This window comes from Rhinichthys klamathensis, unplaced genomic scaffold, assembly GCF_029890125.1.
Source record: "Rhinichthys klamathensis goyatoka isolate OS25496 unplaced genomic scaffold, OSU_Roscu_1.1 h1tg000183l_1, whole genome shotgun sequence".
NCBI classification, from domain to species: domain Eukaryota; kingdom Metazoa; phylum Chordata; class Actinopteri; order Cypriniformes; family Leuciscidae; genus Rhinichthys; species Rhinichthys klamathensis.
Genome location: NW_026606711.1, coordinates 736,838 through 750,712, shown reverse-complemented (window position 1 = coordinate 750,712; position 13,875 = coordinate 736,838). Strand labels below are relative to the sequence as shown.

The 13,875-nt window shown below is 38.4% G+C and overlaps 1 protein-coding gene across 4 annotated transcripts in view; it reads right to left on the bottom strand.

Moving 5' to 3' along the window:
- Window positions 1–11: 11 nt before the first annotated feature.
- zmiz2 (zinc finger, MIZ-type containing 2) overlaps window positions 12–13,875 on the bottom strand; it is a 57,535-nt gene continuing 43,671 nt past the window's right edge. For 2 of the 4 annotated variants that reach the window (XM_056261473.1, XM_056261471.1), the window contains exons 10-20: window positions 13,017–13,158; window positions 12,701–12,911; window positions 12,483–12,588; window positions 11,801–11,958; window positions 11,654–11,721; window positions 9,791–9,859; window positions 9,064–9,308; window positions 8,710–8,891; window positions 3,889–4,113; window positions 1,793–2,267; window positions 12–1,744 (exon numbers count right to left, since the gene is read on the bottom strand). In XM_056261473.1, coding sequence (XP_056117448.1) covers window positions 2,160–2,267; window positions 3,889–4,113; window positions 8,710–8,891; window positions 9,064–9,308; window positions 9,791–9,859; window positions 11,654–11,721; window positions 11,801–11,958; window positions 12,483–12,588; window positions 12,701–12,911; window positions 13,017–13,158 — 1,514 coding nt within the window. In that variant the 3' untranslated portion in view covers window positions 12–1,744; window positions 1,793–2,159. Of the gene's footprint in view, window positions 1,745–1,788; window positions 2,268–3,888; window positions 4,114–8,709; window positions 8,892–9,063; window positions 9,309–9,790; window positions 9,860–11,653; window positions 11,722–11,800; window positions 11,959–12,482; window positions 12,589–12,700; window positions 12,912–13,016; window positions 13,159–13,875 lie in introns of all 4 variants that reach the window. The other 2 variants (XM_056261472.1, XM_056261474.1) reach the window with 2 other exon arrangements.

Genomic DNA, 13,875 nt, shown 5'->3' with positions numbered 1-13,875 from the left:
ATGAAACGCAATGGGGCTTAACTCTTTACTTATAAAACATAATGGAAATATTTCACATCTTTAGAAAAACAAATCGATTTCAATTGTACATGTTTAATTCAATTGATAGAACTTAATGATCCACCAACACATGACAGTCAAACATCTTTTTCAACAGTTTGATCAACAAGTGATGCTGGTTTCTCAGTTTTTCATGATTATGGTCACAGATTTTGATGAATTCTTTTTTTTCTCTTTCTAACAAATTCATAAACTCTGCTAGTTAACACAGAAGAGAGAGATGCATACAGGCCCATCAATTATCTTTATAATTATAATAACAATTATTATATAATCAAAGATAAAATTGTATGATACACAAATGACTTCAAACAAACGAAAAAAAGAACAAAAGCACATCCGTCGACTCATGATGCTCCCTGTATTGTCAATATACAAACTGCACTTTGCTAACGGTGTCCAAAGAGCGATGATAAATAATAAAATCAGACAAGACAGGAACCGACAGCAGACTCATCTCCCCTCCACGGTTTCTCTGCTGAGAAAGCGAGCACTGAATGGAAAACGGGGGGAATGAAGCGCATGTCTGACATGAGCTCTTGTCATAGTGTTTCAAATGTTCTTTTTTCCATATCATGGGGTTAAGAGAAAGTTGACATCTGCGACAATAATAATACTATATCTGTACATATTTCACATGAATCCCAATGTTTTCCTTCTCAATTATGAGTGCGGCTATAAACATTAGTCCATTACCTGTTGTGACGCTCCCACCCACCCAGATTTGTCCAAGCAAAATCTCACTACGGGAAGGTATATGTCCAAAAAACGCCCTGTTTGTGACTCCTCGTGTGCATTTGTGTGTTTTGTAACCTGTCAACAAGGTGCTACTGGGCTGCTTGTGCTCTGTATGGTTTCACACAATTTGTTGACGAAGAAAACTTGTTTTCTACCAAATAACAGCCCAAACTTGCATATTTAAGGGCGAGTGAAATGCGTCCGCAAGTGAGGGTGTGATCTGAGCCAACGATGATCAGGGATACTAGTCCTTTCTTGTAATGGTAGACATCAACAGACATCGTGGCCTCAAAATCCACAGGGGAGGAAGACCGTTTTTAAAAAGAACAGAGGGGAAAAAAACTAACGAGACAGACGAAAAACAGAGAGCAGGGTGTGGCATTAAATTAGTCTATTGGCATGAGTTTGTGCCAAAACACACACACAGTGTGGCTTGAGGTGTGCGTGTGTGTATGTATTTGTGTGGGTGTCACAAAAGATGACTGATTCTTTGCCTTTTCCTTCGTGTGTTGGCAGACACATGGTGTGCAAAATGTCATAGTGCACTTCTTTCATGCTACTGTTTAAGGTCTGACACATTGTGATTGCCTCTATTAGCATGTTTAAAAGGAAAAAAGGCTACACTCGAGGTCTCCAAGTCAAGTACATTTAGGATTTAGTCATTTATGGTTTAAAACCATGTTACATCACATGGAGCTAGCTTTGTGGTCATCTTTGGGAGGAAAAAAAAGAAGAAATAAAACTTAAGCCTGCCTGTTTATTAAGAGAATTAAGTTTAGCCATGTTTGCTTTTCAAGTTACAACAGAAGTGAGACACTTTGGCTTTCCCCGTGTTATTTCTGAAGTGTAGTACTTTACATCAGCACTGACGTTAGTCCCTCATCTAATTTAGATTTAAAACAGGAGCTGCAATGAAAAACAAACAATGACTTGACCCCGCCCCCCCCTCCACACACACACACACACACACACACACACACACACACACACACACACACACACACACACACACACATAATGTCATTTACACCACACGAGTCTGATGTGAGATGAGGCGTCTTTCTACAAGTGATTCGAGAGAGCAGGAATTCTTTCAAACTGAAATTCACAATAAAGTCTCGACAGAGTTCAGAGAAGCAGACGAACAATAACATTGTCACAGGAGGAAGAAAAAAAAGAAAAGAAAAAAGATCTTCGTTGCACCTTCCCATGAGTCACTGCATTCCAGTCTCAGAAGGAAACAGTGCAAAGACGCAATCGGATATCTGTTACGCTTCCCAGACCTCCCCTCGACGAGCCGGGAGTGTGCGGGATTGGGGAGGCTGTCTGTTGGACGGTGATGAATAAGAGGGAGAAGGGGCTCAGTTGCTCTCGAACAGAGAGAGCAGGTCATCGTTACTGTTGTTGGGAAGGTCGGGAGGACCCAAGTAGGACAGCAGCTCATCTGGGTTTGTCAGCTCTGGGAGAAGCTGAAAAACAAAAAGGGAAGTCCAGGGGTTAAGACTCGGCCTATGGCAAAACTCTCAGCTTATAATCGTAATGATAAATTCAACATTAGTTGGCTTTTCAAAGACATTAATAAACATTAAATTACTGTCAAAAGTAGAGACCTGCATTATCGCAGGATTAAATTGGATTAAATAGGCGGCTATTACACAGTTATTAATAACACATACTTAATTGAACTGTTTTGCAGCAATTCATTAATAAAAAATCTGAATCAAAGAACCTTTCAAATAATCGCTAGGCCCATTTGCAGTTTTTGCACTGAGTTAAGTCATGTTCACACTAGACAAGTGAAACTTCTACGGACACAGCAAGGGTTGTGATATGACATCACACTCTGCGACATCTTTTTTTTATAAACATAAATTCTACATATAACAAATAATAATAAATCTAGAAAGCAAAAATATACAATCTACTCCACTTTACTGCAAAAAATTTGCATTCTTCTAATTCAGCCAAGAGGTCACCCAGTGACTTATCGATCTTCTATTGGTCACACATCTTCCCGTGATACGAATTCACAGTTCATCAAACTTGAACTTTGGAACGGGCCGAAATGCGAAACTTCTTTGCGTGAGCTTGCCTTTCCGCTCTCCAGCATTCATGTGCGTATGAATGGAATAAGCGTAGTGTGACCGCCCCTTTAAAGGTGATGTCACATTAGCATTAGCACATTAGTTCAGCAAAATTTTGCAAGCAAAAACATTGTCTATTGTCAATGGCGTAGAGATGCATTAAGTCACGTTCAAACCAAGCAGCTTTCTGTCAGTCAGCGCAGCAAATTAGCGTGACCAACATTAACATGAGCAACATTTCCGTGATTTTCTTTGCCCTCAGGCGAAACTGATTCCTGATGGAATGACTGGATTTAAGTGGTAGTTTGTAAGACATTTTATTAATGAGAAATAGAATTGTAAATGTAAAAAGGTTTGGTTTTGGCAGATTAGATCTGCTACTGTGACTGCAGAGTGAGTACACAGACTCGCTCTGCTAAACCACAAGAAAACAGAGAAGAAAACATGCAGCTGCTGAGACTTGCGTGTTTTATAGTAAAACGTGCTGCTGCAGGACAAAAGAGACCCCCGTAGCAGATCTAGAGAAGTGGTGCTGGGGCGGACCGGGACTATAGGCATAGTGCACAAACTGAGCTCCATCTAGTCAGACCAGAATATAAAGGCGTCCGTGGATAGGAAGACGTGATTGATTGGGTACCGAACCGCACATAAAGAGTTTCATGACTGAACTTGGTATTTCTCCCATGGAATTTCACTGAGCAACGGTAAATGTGACCGCACCTTTAGAGTAGAAAACTATTACTGATAGTTGAAACCAAAATTACATTATCCAAAATAGTTAATAAATGCAAATGTGGGGATGACCATTATCCAAAAGTTTTAAACATGATGAATTGCAAAAATGGGACCTAAATTATTGGCAAGGAAATCATTATAAGTTGGTAGTGGATGTACACGGAGTCAAATTGAACATGGGCGTTCGATTGAGATTCTCTGCATACCTCTAATTCAAATGGACAAAAATCATGACCGTTCGATCTGGAATAGATGATTGATTCTGACTTACATCAAGTGGCGGCTCTGGAACGTCGCCAGGTCCCCCGGGGCCCCCCAGCCCAAAGCTGTCTGTGTGCATCCGGGGATTCTGGGAGGAGTTGCGGGAGTGCATGGGTCCACCGGGGCCACCCATGCCGGAGTTACCATGGAGAGCTTGATGCTGCTGTTGCTGCTGCTGCTGCTGCTGCTGTTGAAGGGGATTGTGGGAAGGGTCCATGCGGCTAGAGTGGGACATCTTTATTAAGGAAGGGAAAGTGTAAAGAGAAAAAGAGACGGTCAGTGAAGCTGGAACACACTGCACAGTAATTTGAAGTGGCTTGTCTTGTGCTGCGTTTGGAGCGGGTGTGACGGGGTGGGAAAAGCAGCAGCTGCGAGTGACAGTCTTTCAATAGCTCTTATATGCAATGACATACGTGGATGACAGAAACCAAGATGTAGTAAAAGACATTTGGTTATCCATTCAGGACAATACGTGCAGCAAACTAGCCACGCTAATTTAAGTCATATAGATAAATTAATTTATGGATCTACATGATTATTTCCTTTTAGGCTTTCATCTGCAAGCTAGTTGGCAACAGACAGACAGATAAACAGATGGATAGACAGACAGAAAGATAAACAGATGGATAGATAGATAGACAGACATACATACAGATAGAGACAAAGACAGACAGACAGATATATAGATAGATGGATAAAACAGATGGATAGACAGACTGGCAGACGGATAGATAGTAGAAGTCGCCCGATTGTGTATTTTGCCGATAACGAGAACTAGGTTGGACCGCACTGGGGTGCGTTTCCCGTAGAGTGACTTAACTTTCTGCTTCACTACCACAGTACGATGCATTGTTGAAGAAAGCAACTAGCTAAACACGACTGTTTCCCGCAACCATATCGTCGCAAATTGGTCGTTCAACCATGTTGGGTAATGATGTCACGCAGGTGTTGGGAGTAATTAATACCTTCTTTTGACGAATCTGTTTGAGATCGAATTAATGCTAGATGTTTTGCTATAAATTACAGACATGGCATCTGAGAACAATTTCAAATTTTTCTCAGTTATTTTGGTTTATTTCCAGATTCAATCATAGGTTCGTTCTTACGTACTAGCGCACGTTCGCACATGCGCACTCTTCAAAAACAGTACTTTAAATCTCTTGACAATCTAAAAGACGTAATGACATTTGTATGTTTTCTAAATAATAGACACAGGTTGTACTGAATGTCAGCTTGCTTATTTGGCTCAAGATGAGGATTTATTGAGTCCACATGTCATGCAAACAAGAAACTCTGCTTCTAACCACAGCTCGAGAGCTGTCGTTCCAACCACACAACTTTCGATGCTATTTGCGAATGTTCATTGGAACGATAGTTTCGGGAAACACCGACTCGTTAAACTGCTGATAACGACAGAACTTGCGACCATAGTTGGCTAACGATGCTTTCGGGAAACGCACTCCTGGCCGATAATCGATTGATCAACCGATAGTTTTACTGATACATACTGAATGAAAACAAACAAAATACTCCAAGTAAACTAGTGCTGAACTTTACTACAAAAATGTTATTAACTTATTACATTACACAAATGTATATGAATGAATGTTAAATATTAATATGTTAATTATACCTTGATCATTCATGTTAGTTCATAGTGTTAACAGATACAATTTGAACATTTAAAATGTATTAGTATATGTTGAAATTAATGATCTAACAATGAAAAATACTTCTACAGCATTTATTAACCTTAGTGAATGTTACAGATGGACTTTTATTGTAAAGTGTTACAATTTCATATAATTCTAAACAGTCATGCTTAAAGATGGCCATTTTTAAATGTCTGCACAAAGGCCATAGCATTGAAGTATGCATATGTATACTTTCACATGTTATTTGCTTCTATGATGATAAAAAAGAACTGATAAAAAACTGATTTGTTTCTGTCAGCTGCATGAACATATCAATTTGCTTTCTCACGTCACTAGCTTTAAATATTTATATATTGTGACACTAAACATTTGAGTCAGATTTGCATGTATTTTTGTCACACGTTTTTAACCGCTTGAGGTACTACTAATGTTAGCGTCCTCTCAGCCTCGATGGCAAATATTCTGCTGTTCTTTCTCTACTAATGCAGCATCTAGTCAACAAATTTATAATGATATGAAAACATGTAGTGTAGTGTACTGTATACATACCGTTTCGTTGTCTATGCTTTAAATCTGCATCTGAAACGTCCCGCTCCGTGAAGCGCGCAGTCTCACGTGTCAAAACTACTCCACGAGGCGTCAGTGATAGTTTTTATTTCGCCTCTAGAGGCCGTTTTCGTACTGTATAATGACAGCGGACCCTTCTCAGCCGCTTCAGCAACGAACGCAACCCGGGAAAAATATCGGTATTGATTTTTGCCGATAACTGTTGTTCCAGCAATCAGTTATCGGTGCCGATTAATCGGCAAAACCGATCAATCGGTCGACCTCTAATAGTTGGACAGATGGATAGACAGATGCATAGCTAGACAGGCAGACGAATAGACAGACAGACAGACAGACAGAAGGATAGACAGATGAATAGTAGGGCTGCACGATATTGAAGAAAAATGTGATTGTTAATGCGATATTCGACATGCGATACGACATTGCTTAAAGTGTATAAAATCAAAAATGATGAAAATGATATAACCAATATATGTTTCACATTCTTTCTGGGAAAAGAAAGCATCACTACAACTGAAAGTGAGCAGCAGTGTTTTAGCATTACGCAAAAAGTAAATGTCACAAATCTGACAATGCCATTTTAAGATCAATGTAAACAAAAACAAACAAAAACTAATTTAAATACCAACAACTCTTTGCTCAACTTGGTAATTATATCAACTTGAAAACTTAACATCAAGAACATCCAGGAAAACAAAAACACCTGAAACTAGGGGTGGATGATTAGTTATTTTTGTTATTTTCATTTATCTTTGTTATTAAAAATAAGAACAAAGAAGCAAATTTCAACTATAGGACAAATACAATAAAACAAAGATACAAATGAAATAAACAGTGCTTTATGTTTTACAGATAGGCCTACATTAAATCTATTTAACAGTAGCATTCAAGTAAGAAACAATACAGAAAAGGAATAAACAAATGTAAAACTAAAACACTGCATAGTCTTCACATGAATTAAATATACATTGATTCATATTAAAGCTACAAAAGTTATGCAGTCAAGAGCAGTTAGTGATTTGAAACTTTTCTATTGTTGTTTGACAGACTATGGCAAGCCGTTTTAACTTTTATTCATTTCCAGGATATGAATACTTGATATCAACAATTCAATTTTCACTAGTTAAAATTATAATTATTGATATCAGGAATAATATTTCTAAGGGTAACAATGGCAATTTTTGATATCAGGAATTACATTTTCACTAGTAACAATGCTAATTCTTGACATCAACATTTACATTTTCACTAGTTAAAATGATAATTCTTGATATCAACAATTGAATTTCAACTAGTAAAAACTATCATTCTTGATATCTGTAATTGTATTTTCACTAGTGAAATGTCACCATAGGCTGCCATTCAAAATCAATTCTTGATATCAAGAATTGATTTCTTACTAGTTGAAATTCCAATTTCACATATCAGAAATACAATTCTTACTAGTAAAAACCTTTATTTTTGATATCAAGAATTAAATTGTCACTAGTTGAAATGTCTATTCTTGATATCAACAATTGAATTGCTACTAGTAACAATGTTCATTTTTGATGTCAATAATTCAATTTTCACTAGTGACAATGTTAATTTCTGATATCATGAATGTGATTGTTACTAGTAAGAAAGCCATTTTAGATATCTGAAATAATATTGATATCAGAAATACATTTTCAGATATCAAAAATGAAATTTTTTACTAGTAGCAATTCAGTTGTTGATATCAAGAATAGACATTTAGACTAGTGATAATTTAATTATTGATATCAGGAATTCGCATTTTTACTAGTAACAATGTAATTATTGATATCAAAAATTATATTTCTACTAGTAAGAAATCAATTCTTGATATCAACAATTGATTTTGAATGGCAGTCTATGGTGACATTTCACTAGTGAAAATACAATTGTTGATATCAAGAATTACATTTTTGATATCAATAATTCAATTGTTGATATCAAGAATTGAATTGTTGATATCAACAATTGAATTGTTGATATCAAAAATGTAATTGTAAATTGTAAAAATGTAAATGAATAAAAGTTAAAACGGCTTGCCATAGACAGACAGCATCAGGTTTACTGTTTTAGGCTGCTGAAATTTTAAGACATAATGCAAGCATCCTCATGACACATCTGAATTCTTTCTTTCTTTACATTCACTTAAGACATAATCGACTGTGTTTACATGAATACTCGCCACAGCAGGCGTATGTATTTGACCGTTCGAGTGCAAGCTGCGAAAGAGAACTGAATTCGGGATCACACACTGTCTGAGAGGCAGCTTTCTGTGTGCGCGCTTCAGGTGTGTGTCAGACAGCGCGCCGCGAGTATTGCAATGAGTTGTTTTCTGCACTTAACTCTTTTTAAATGTCAAGCAAGTCACAGGCAAGTAGCAGTCGCGTACCCAGTCTGTTCTCTGCTATATGCGTCGACCTAAAACTTTACACAACTTTTTGAAGTAGCATATTAAAATCATTCAGATGCATATTGCGATATGTGCACTTATGATATTTCGATATATCATGCAGCCCTACTGAATAGACAGACAGACAAACAGACAGAAGGACAGACATACTTTAACAATCCCTTATGGTAAAAATTGTATTTACAGGAAAGCCCACCTGTCCTGACATCGGGTGTCCCACAGGTTTTTCTGGGGTAAGGAGCCCACTCGGCAGGTCAGACTGGTAGGACAGTGGGGGCGGCCCGGAGGAAAACTCCCCAAGGGTCGGTGTGCCAGGGGCATTGGGAAAGTCCGAAAAGCCTGGTTGGTTAGAGTATCCTGAGCCACCTGAAAGATACGCGACAATGAATCAACTGGAGGTCAAAATACACTTCATCCAAATCTATTATGACTCCAAAGCAGAGTATTCAATGATAAAATGCTCACTGAAACATTTTTATTAACACATAAATGCTTCCTTGGGCCTTATGAGGCCTTTACAATCAGATGCGTCACACACCTTGGCTGGGATAATCAGGCGTGCTGCTGCTGCCACCTTGTGGCAGAGACTGGTAGGGCGAGGAGGCCGGGCCCAAAGCTGCAATCATCTCCATGACGCTGGGCAAGATCATATGACTAGGGCTCAGGGTGCGACAGCGTTTCAGGGCAGGGCCGTCTGGGTCCTCTTTAATATGCAGGTCTGGTTTCACCGGGACTGGCTTCCAGCTGCACACCGGATCAATGGTGATCTCCTCATAGTCCGAACTAAACACAAGGAGAAAGTTAAAAACTGAAAATACAGAGCACACTGCAGCTTATCTTGGCCAAAAAGCTTAACTTAGACAGGAAGGGGATGTCTGACCACGACATAAATCAACTGACCACCTTTGATGGAGTGCAAACTGGACAATACTTGTGATACTAATGCCGTTTTGGAAAATAAGGCAGCCAGTTCTTCCTTGGAAATGCTTGATAAAACAGCCTGGGAATTTGTAAACAACAATCTGTGCACTCTGACTCTGGGAAATTGGGTAGATGCCAGCCAATCATACTGGATAGGCCTATTTCACCCAGATCTTGCCATATTTGTGTGCAGTACACTTCACATGGTCAGCAAACAGTCCATGTACGGTCTGTACGATGTACGACTGGCAGATTACAACTGATAAAAGTATAATTTAGGATATCCGTATTTTCCAATCACAGTTTAGAGGCTACAGAGGTAACATTTTTGCAAAGAAACTTACTTCTGGATATAGATCAGAATGCCCAACATGTACTGGTCCACTTCTAGCCCCTCCAGAAGAGCTGTTTTACTGCAAGGAACAAATGAGTTTGTAAAACTGTACAAATATGTCAGCTATATACCATGTGAAACACATTTTTTAGGGATACACCGATATGCAATATGATATTATACAGGCTGATAAGCCAATAACTAGTTTCATGTTATGGCCAATAATGGCCAAAAAAATATAAAATAATATTAAAGTAAAATATTAACAAATATATATATATATATATATATATATATTAGGGCTGTCAGTTAAACGCGTTATTAACGGCGTTAACGCAAACCCATTTTAACGGCGTTAATTTTTTTATCGCGCGATTAACGGTCTTTTTGGCCTAGCAAACTTTGTAGGTTTTTTTTCACATGCTTTTGCAACAGGACGTCATGCGCGGCGCTGCGCTATGAAACCCATTCATTTCAATGGCTTGCGGCGCGCGAGGACGTTTTGAAAGCGCAAGCGGATCTAGCTAGACCAGAAACAAAACAACAGGCACGCCGCACACACTTGTTTGGGCTTGCGAGCCGGATGCGCGAGCGCGAATCTCTCTGCTCGCGCGCGGAATATAATGTGCCGAGCACGAATCTCTCTGCTCGAGTCGCGCGCGCTCTCAGATACACGCTGCTCTTGTAAGAATTTTCTCTGGGCTCACTCAGAGAATATGCCTGCACTTAAAACGTGTTCAGTGCAATCGCGAATCTCTCCTCTTCCCCAGCTAACAATTTTAGGTTATAAGAATGTTTTCATAACGTTCCCATTAAGTTATAAAAACGTTATTTCTGAATGTTATAGGAACGTTCAAAACGTCCAGTTTTGAGTGGATGACGAGCGTGAGACGCCGAAATGGATGCCAATAAGATTCTGAATGGAAAGTTTACTTTTAAAAAGTTGCCAAATGGTTCCATTGACAAGACCAAAGTGATCTGTGTGTTTTGTCGTTGTGAACTGAGCTATCATCATCGCAGCACGTCCAGTCTGAATACCACTTGATGATGGCCAGCACACACACACACACACACACACACACAGCTGATGCGAATTCTCCGCCCCCTCGTCAATATCAGGACCTCGTCAGTAATTATTTCACCCTTTTATTGATGGACAGTGTTATATTGTGTGAGAGATTATTTGCTCCAAGTGATAATGTTTTAGTGTGAAATTGAACAGTATATGCCAATATTGTTTTCAATAAAAAACATTTGCACAAAGCAAGCCGATCCACTTTTCCATGTTGATAAGAGCATTAAAATGAGAAAAAAATAATGGGACAAAAAGAAATCAAGAGACATTTAGAATAGATAAAAATGTGCGATTAAATGCGATTAATCGCGAGTTAACTATGACATTAATGCGATTAATCGCGATTAAATATTTTAATCGTTTGACAGCACTAATATATATATTTAAGACGAATTAAATGATATTCTAATATTATTATTATTAATACAATAATTTAAATACATATTTGTTAAATATAAAAATTCTATACTATTTTGTCTAGATAAAAAAAAACTGAATAAAACCTCAAATTAATCAGTGTAACTGTTAGAATGTTTAGTTATATTCATTCTGAGATTTGTTAAAGATTTAGCACTGTTTTTACATTTAGAGTTTGAAGTAACTTTAAGTGAGTGTTGTATGAAAAAAGAATTGTGCAAACACAATTATAAATCCATTGTTGTCTGTTCCCGAAAATCTGTAATATCGTCAGACAACTACTACGGTATGGATATATCGTGCATCCCTAATCATTTACTTAGTTTTAAAATAACAAAAATATCATGAAGATAAAAAGCAAGAGGGGAAGAAGGTTCTTACTTGCACACAGGACAACGCCAAGTTCCTCTCTCACAGTTGAGCTGCAGGTACGATTCCAGGTCAAAGCACTATGGACAAACAAAGACGTTATTTACCACAGAAACTCACTTTATGATGTCATGTGATTTAAACTTCGGGCCTCATCACCTGTATGTGTCTGCAGTCGTGGCCCCTGGCAGGAAGCTGGATGCGCCGGAAGGTGATCGGACACTTGAGCGAGACCTTGATGGCCGTCTGTTCCACGCCGTCCTCGCCGTTAAGGCCGGGAGTTCCTGGGATGGTACCGCTACTGAAGTTCCTCTTAACTGTGGAAGAAGATAGAAGGATGAGTACAAAAGTGTGGGGTCGGTAAGATTTTTAAAAATGTTTTTGAAAGTCTCTTCTGCTCACCAAGGCTGCATTTATTTGATCAAAAACACAGAAAAACAGTAATCTTGTGAAATATAATTTAAAATGTAATTTATTCCTGTGATCTTAGCTGAATTTTTAAACATCTCCAGTCTTCAGTGTCACATGATCCTTCAGAATTCATTCTAATATCCGGATAAACATTTACTATTATTATCAATGTTGAAAACAGTTTTTGCTGCTTAATATTTTTGTGAAAACCATGATACGTGTTTTCAGGATTCTTTTTTGATGATGAATTAAAAGTTAAAAAGAAATATCATTTAGTTACCATTTAACATTATATATGTCTTCATTGTCATTTTGATCAAGTCAATGTGTCCTTGCTGAATTGAAGAATTTTAAATACTTAAAAACATATCTTACTGCCCCCAATCTTCTGGATTTTAGTGTATGTGCAAAAGATCGTGGCATTACTCACTCTTAGTGACACAGTGCTCCGCTGGCAGGAGCCTCTTCTTCATCAGACCCTGAAGCACGGAGCGCACAGACGGCCTGTGAACCAGCTGCAGCACGAACAGATGAGACTACGCGAAAAAAAGAAACAGGAAATGAACACTGACCCATATAAAACACGTATTAGTCGGGCTGTTTGTAATTAACTAGAAGAACATGTGCGATGTGAATCTCTGTACTTACACAGCAGCAGGCTGTGACCGTTATCTGGATGGTGTTGCGTCCTGGCTGGCACACATGCTTCAGGTAAAGGGGTTTGTGGGAGGTCTTGTTGTCCCCGCGCTCGATGGTGAGAGGCGTGGCGTTGACGCTCACCTGGACCGACGCCGGCCAGTTGGTGTTCATCTGCCGGTCTTCGTGGTGATAGCACTTAAACTGCAGCTCCAGATCAGGCCTGTTAAACACACGATGGGCAAGATTAAATATTGAATGCGACAACACTGACACATTAAACACTCACAAACACAAAGGCTACAAGGGACAGATGTTGCACTCTGACCTCATCATAAGAGTCTTATACACGGAGTCTCGCAGCTGGAAGACGTGGTTGCTGACGGCCAGGTTGTGCTCCAATCTGAAGGGCTCCAACACCACCCCGTCCCGTACAGGGAAGGTCAGACGCAGGTCATCACTGGGGTTTCCTACAGACAGAAGAGCAGAGTTTCAGTTACTGAGGTGCCACATGCTTTTTAATCATTTCTCATCTAGGCAAGAAACAAAGGCAAAGTGGGAAAGAGACAACAAAAATTTCCAGAAAATTCTAGATGTAGCCTAAAGTTAGTAAATACTATAATGGCCTAAATGTTGAAAAGGACTTTTTTTTCTATTATATTTCTCTGGATGATACAGATTTTGCTGATACAATTCTAGCTTCTTGTAAAGTAAACAATGTCATACTACCTTATTTCACAGGTGCATTTGTCATGCATTATTTATGCCATAACAGATAGCATCTCATAATAGGGGGTTACAGAAATGAGGATAGTGGTCATGTGATCTCAACATGGAGGCCAACATGATGGGGAAAATCCTTTTTTGCAGTGTTGTTATTGTTAACTAAGCGAAAACTATTAGAAATCGTTAGTTTAAAATAAAGTATTGAAATAAAGCCGTGGCAACTAACTGAATTAAATTAAGTAGAAGTAATAAAATGTATAAAAATAAAAACTGAAATAAAAATAAATTAAAGCTAAATAAATATAAAAAAGTTTGGAAAAAATTACTAAAACTAAAATGAAAATATAAAAAATTATATAAATACAACACAACACTGCCCTTATGTGGAATAAAACAGCATTATATAGCGTTTTCTTCTTATGTGAGGAAAGAGGGGAAAAAACTTTTCCCCATGTGATAAA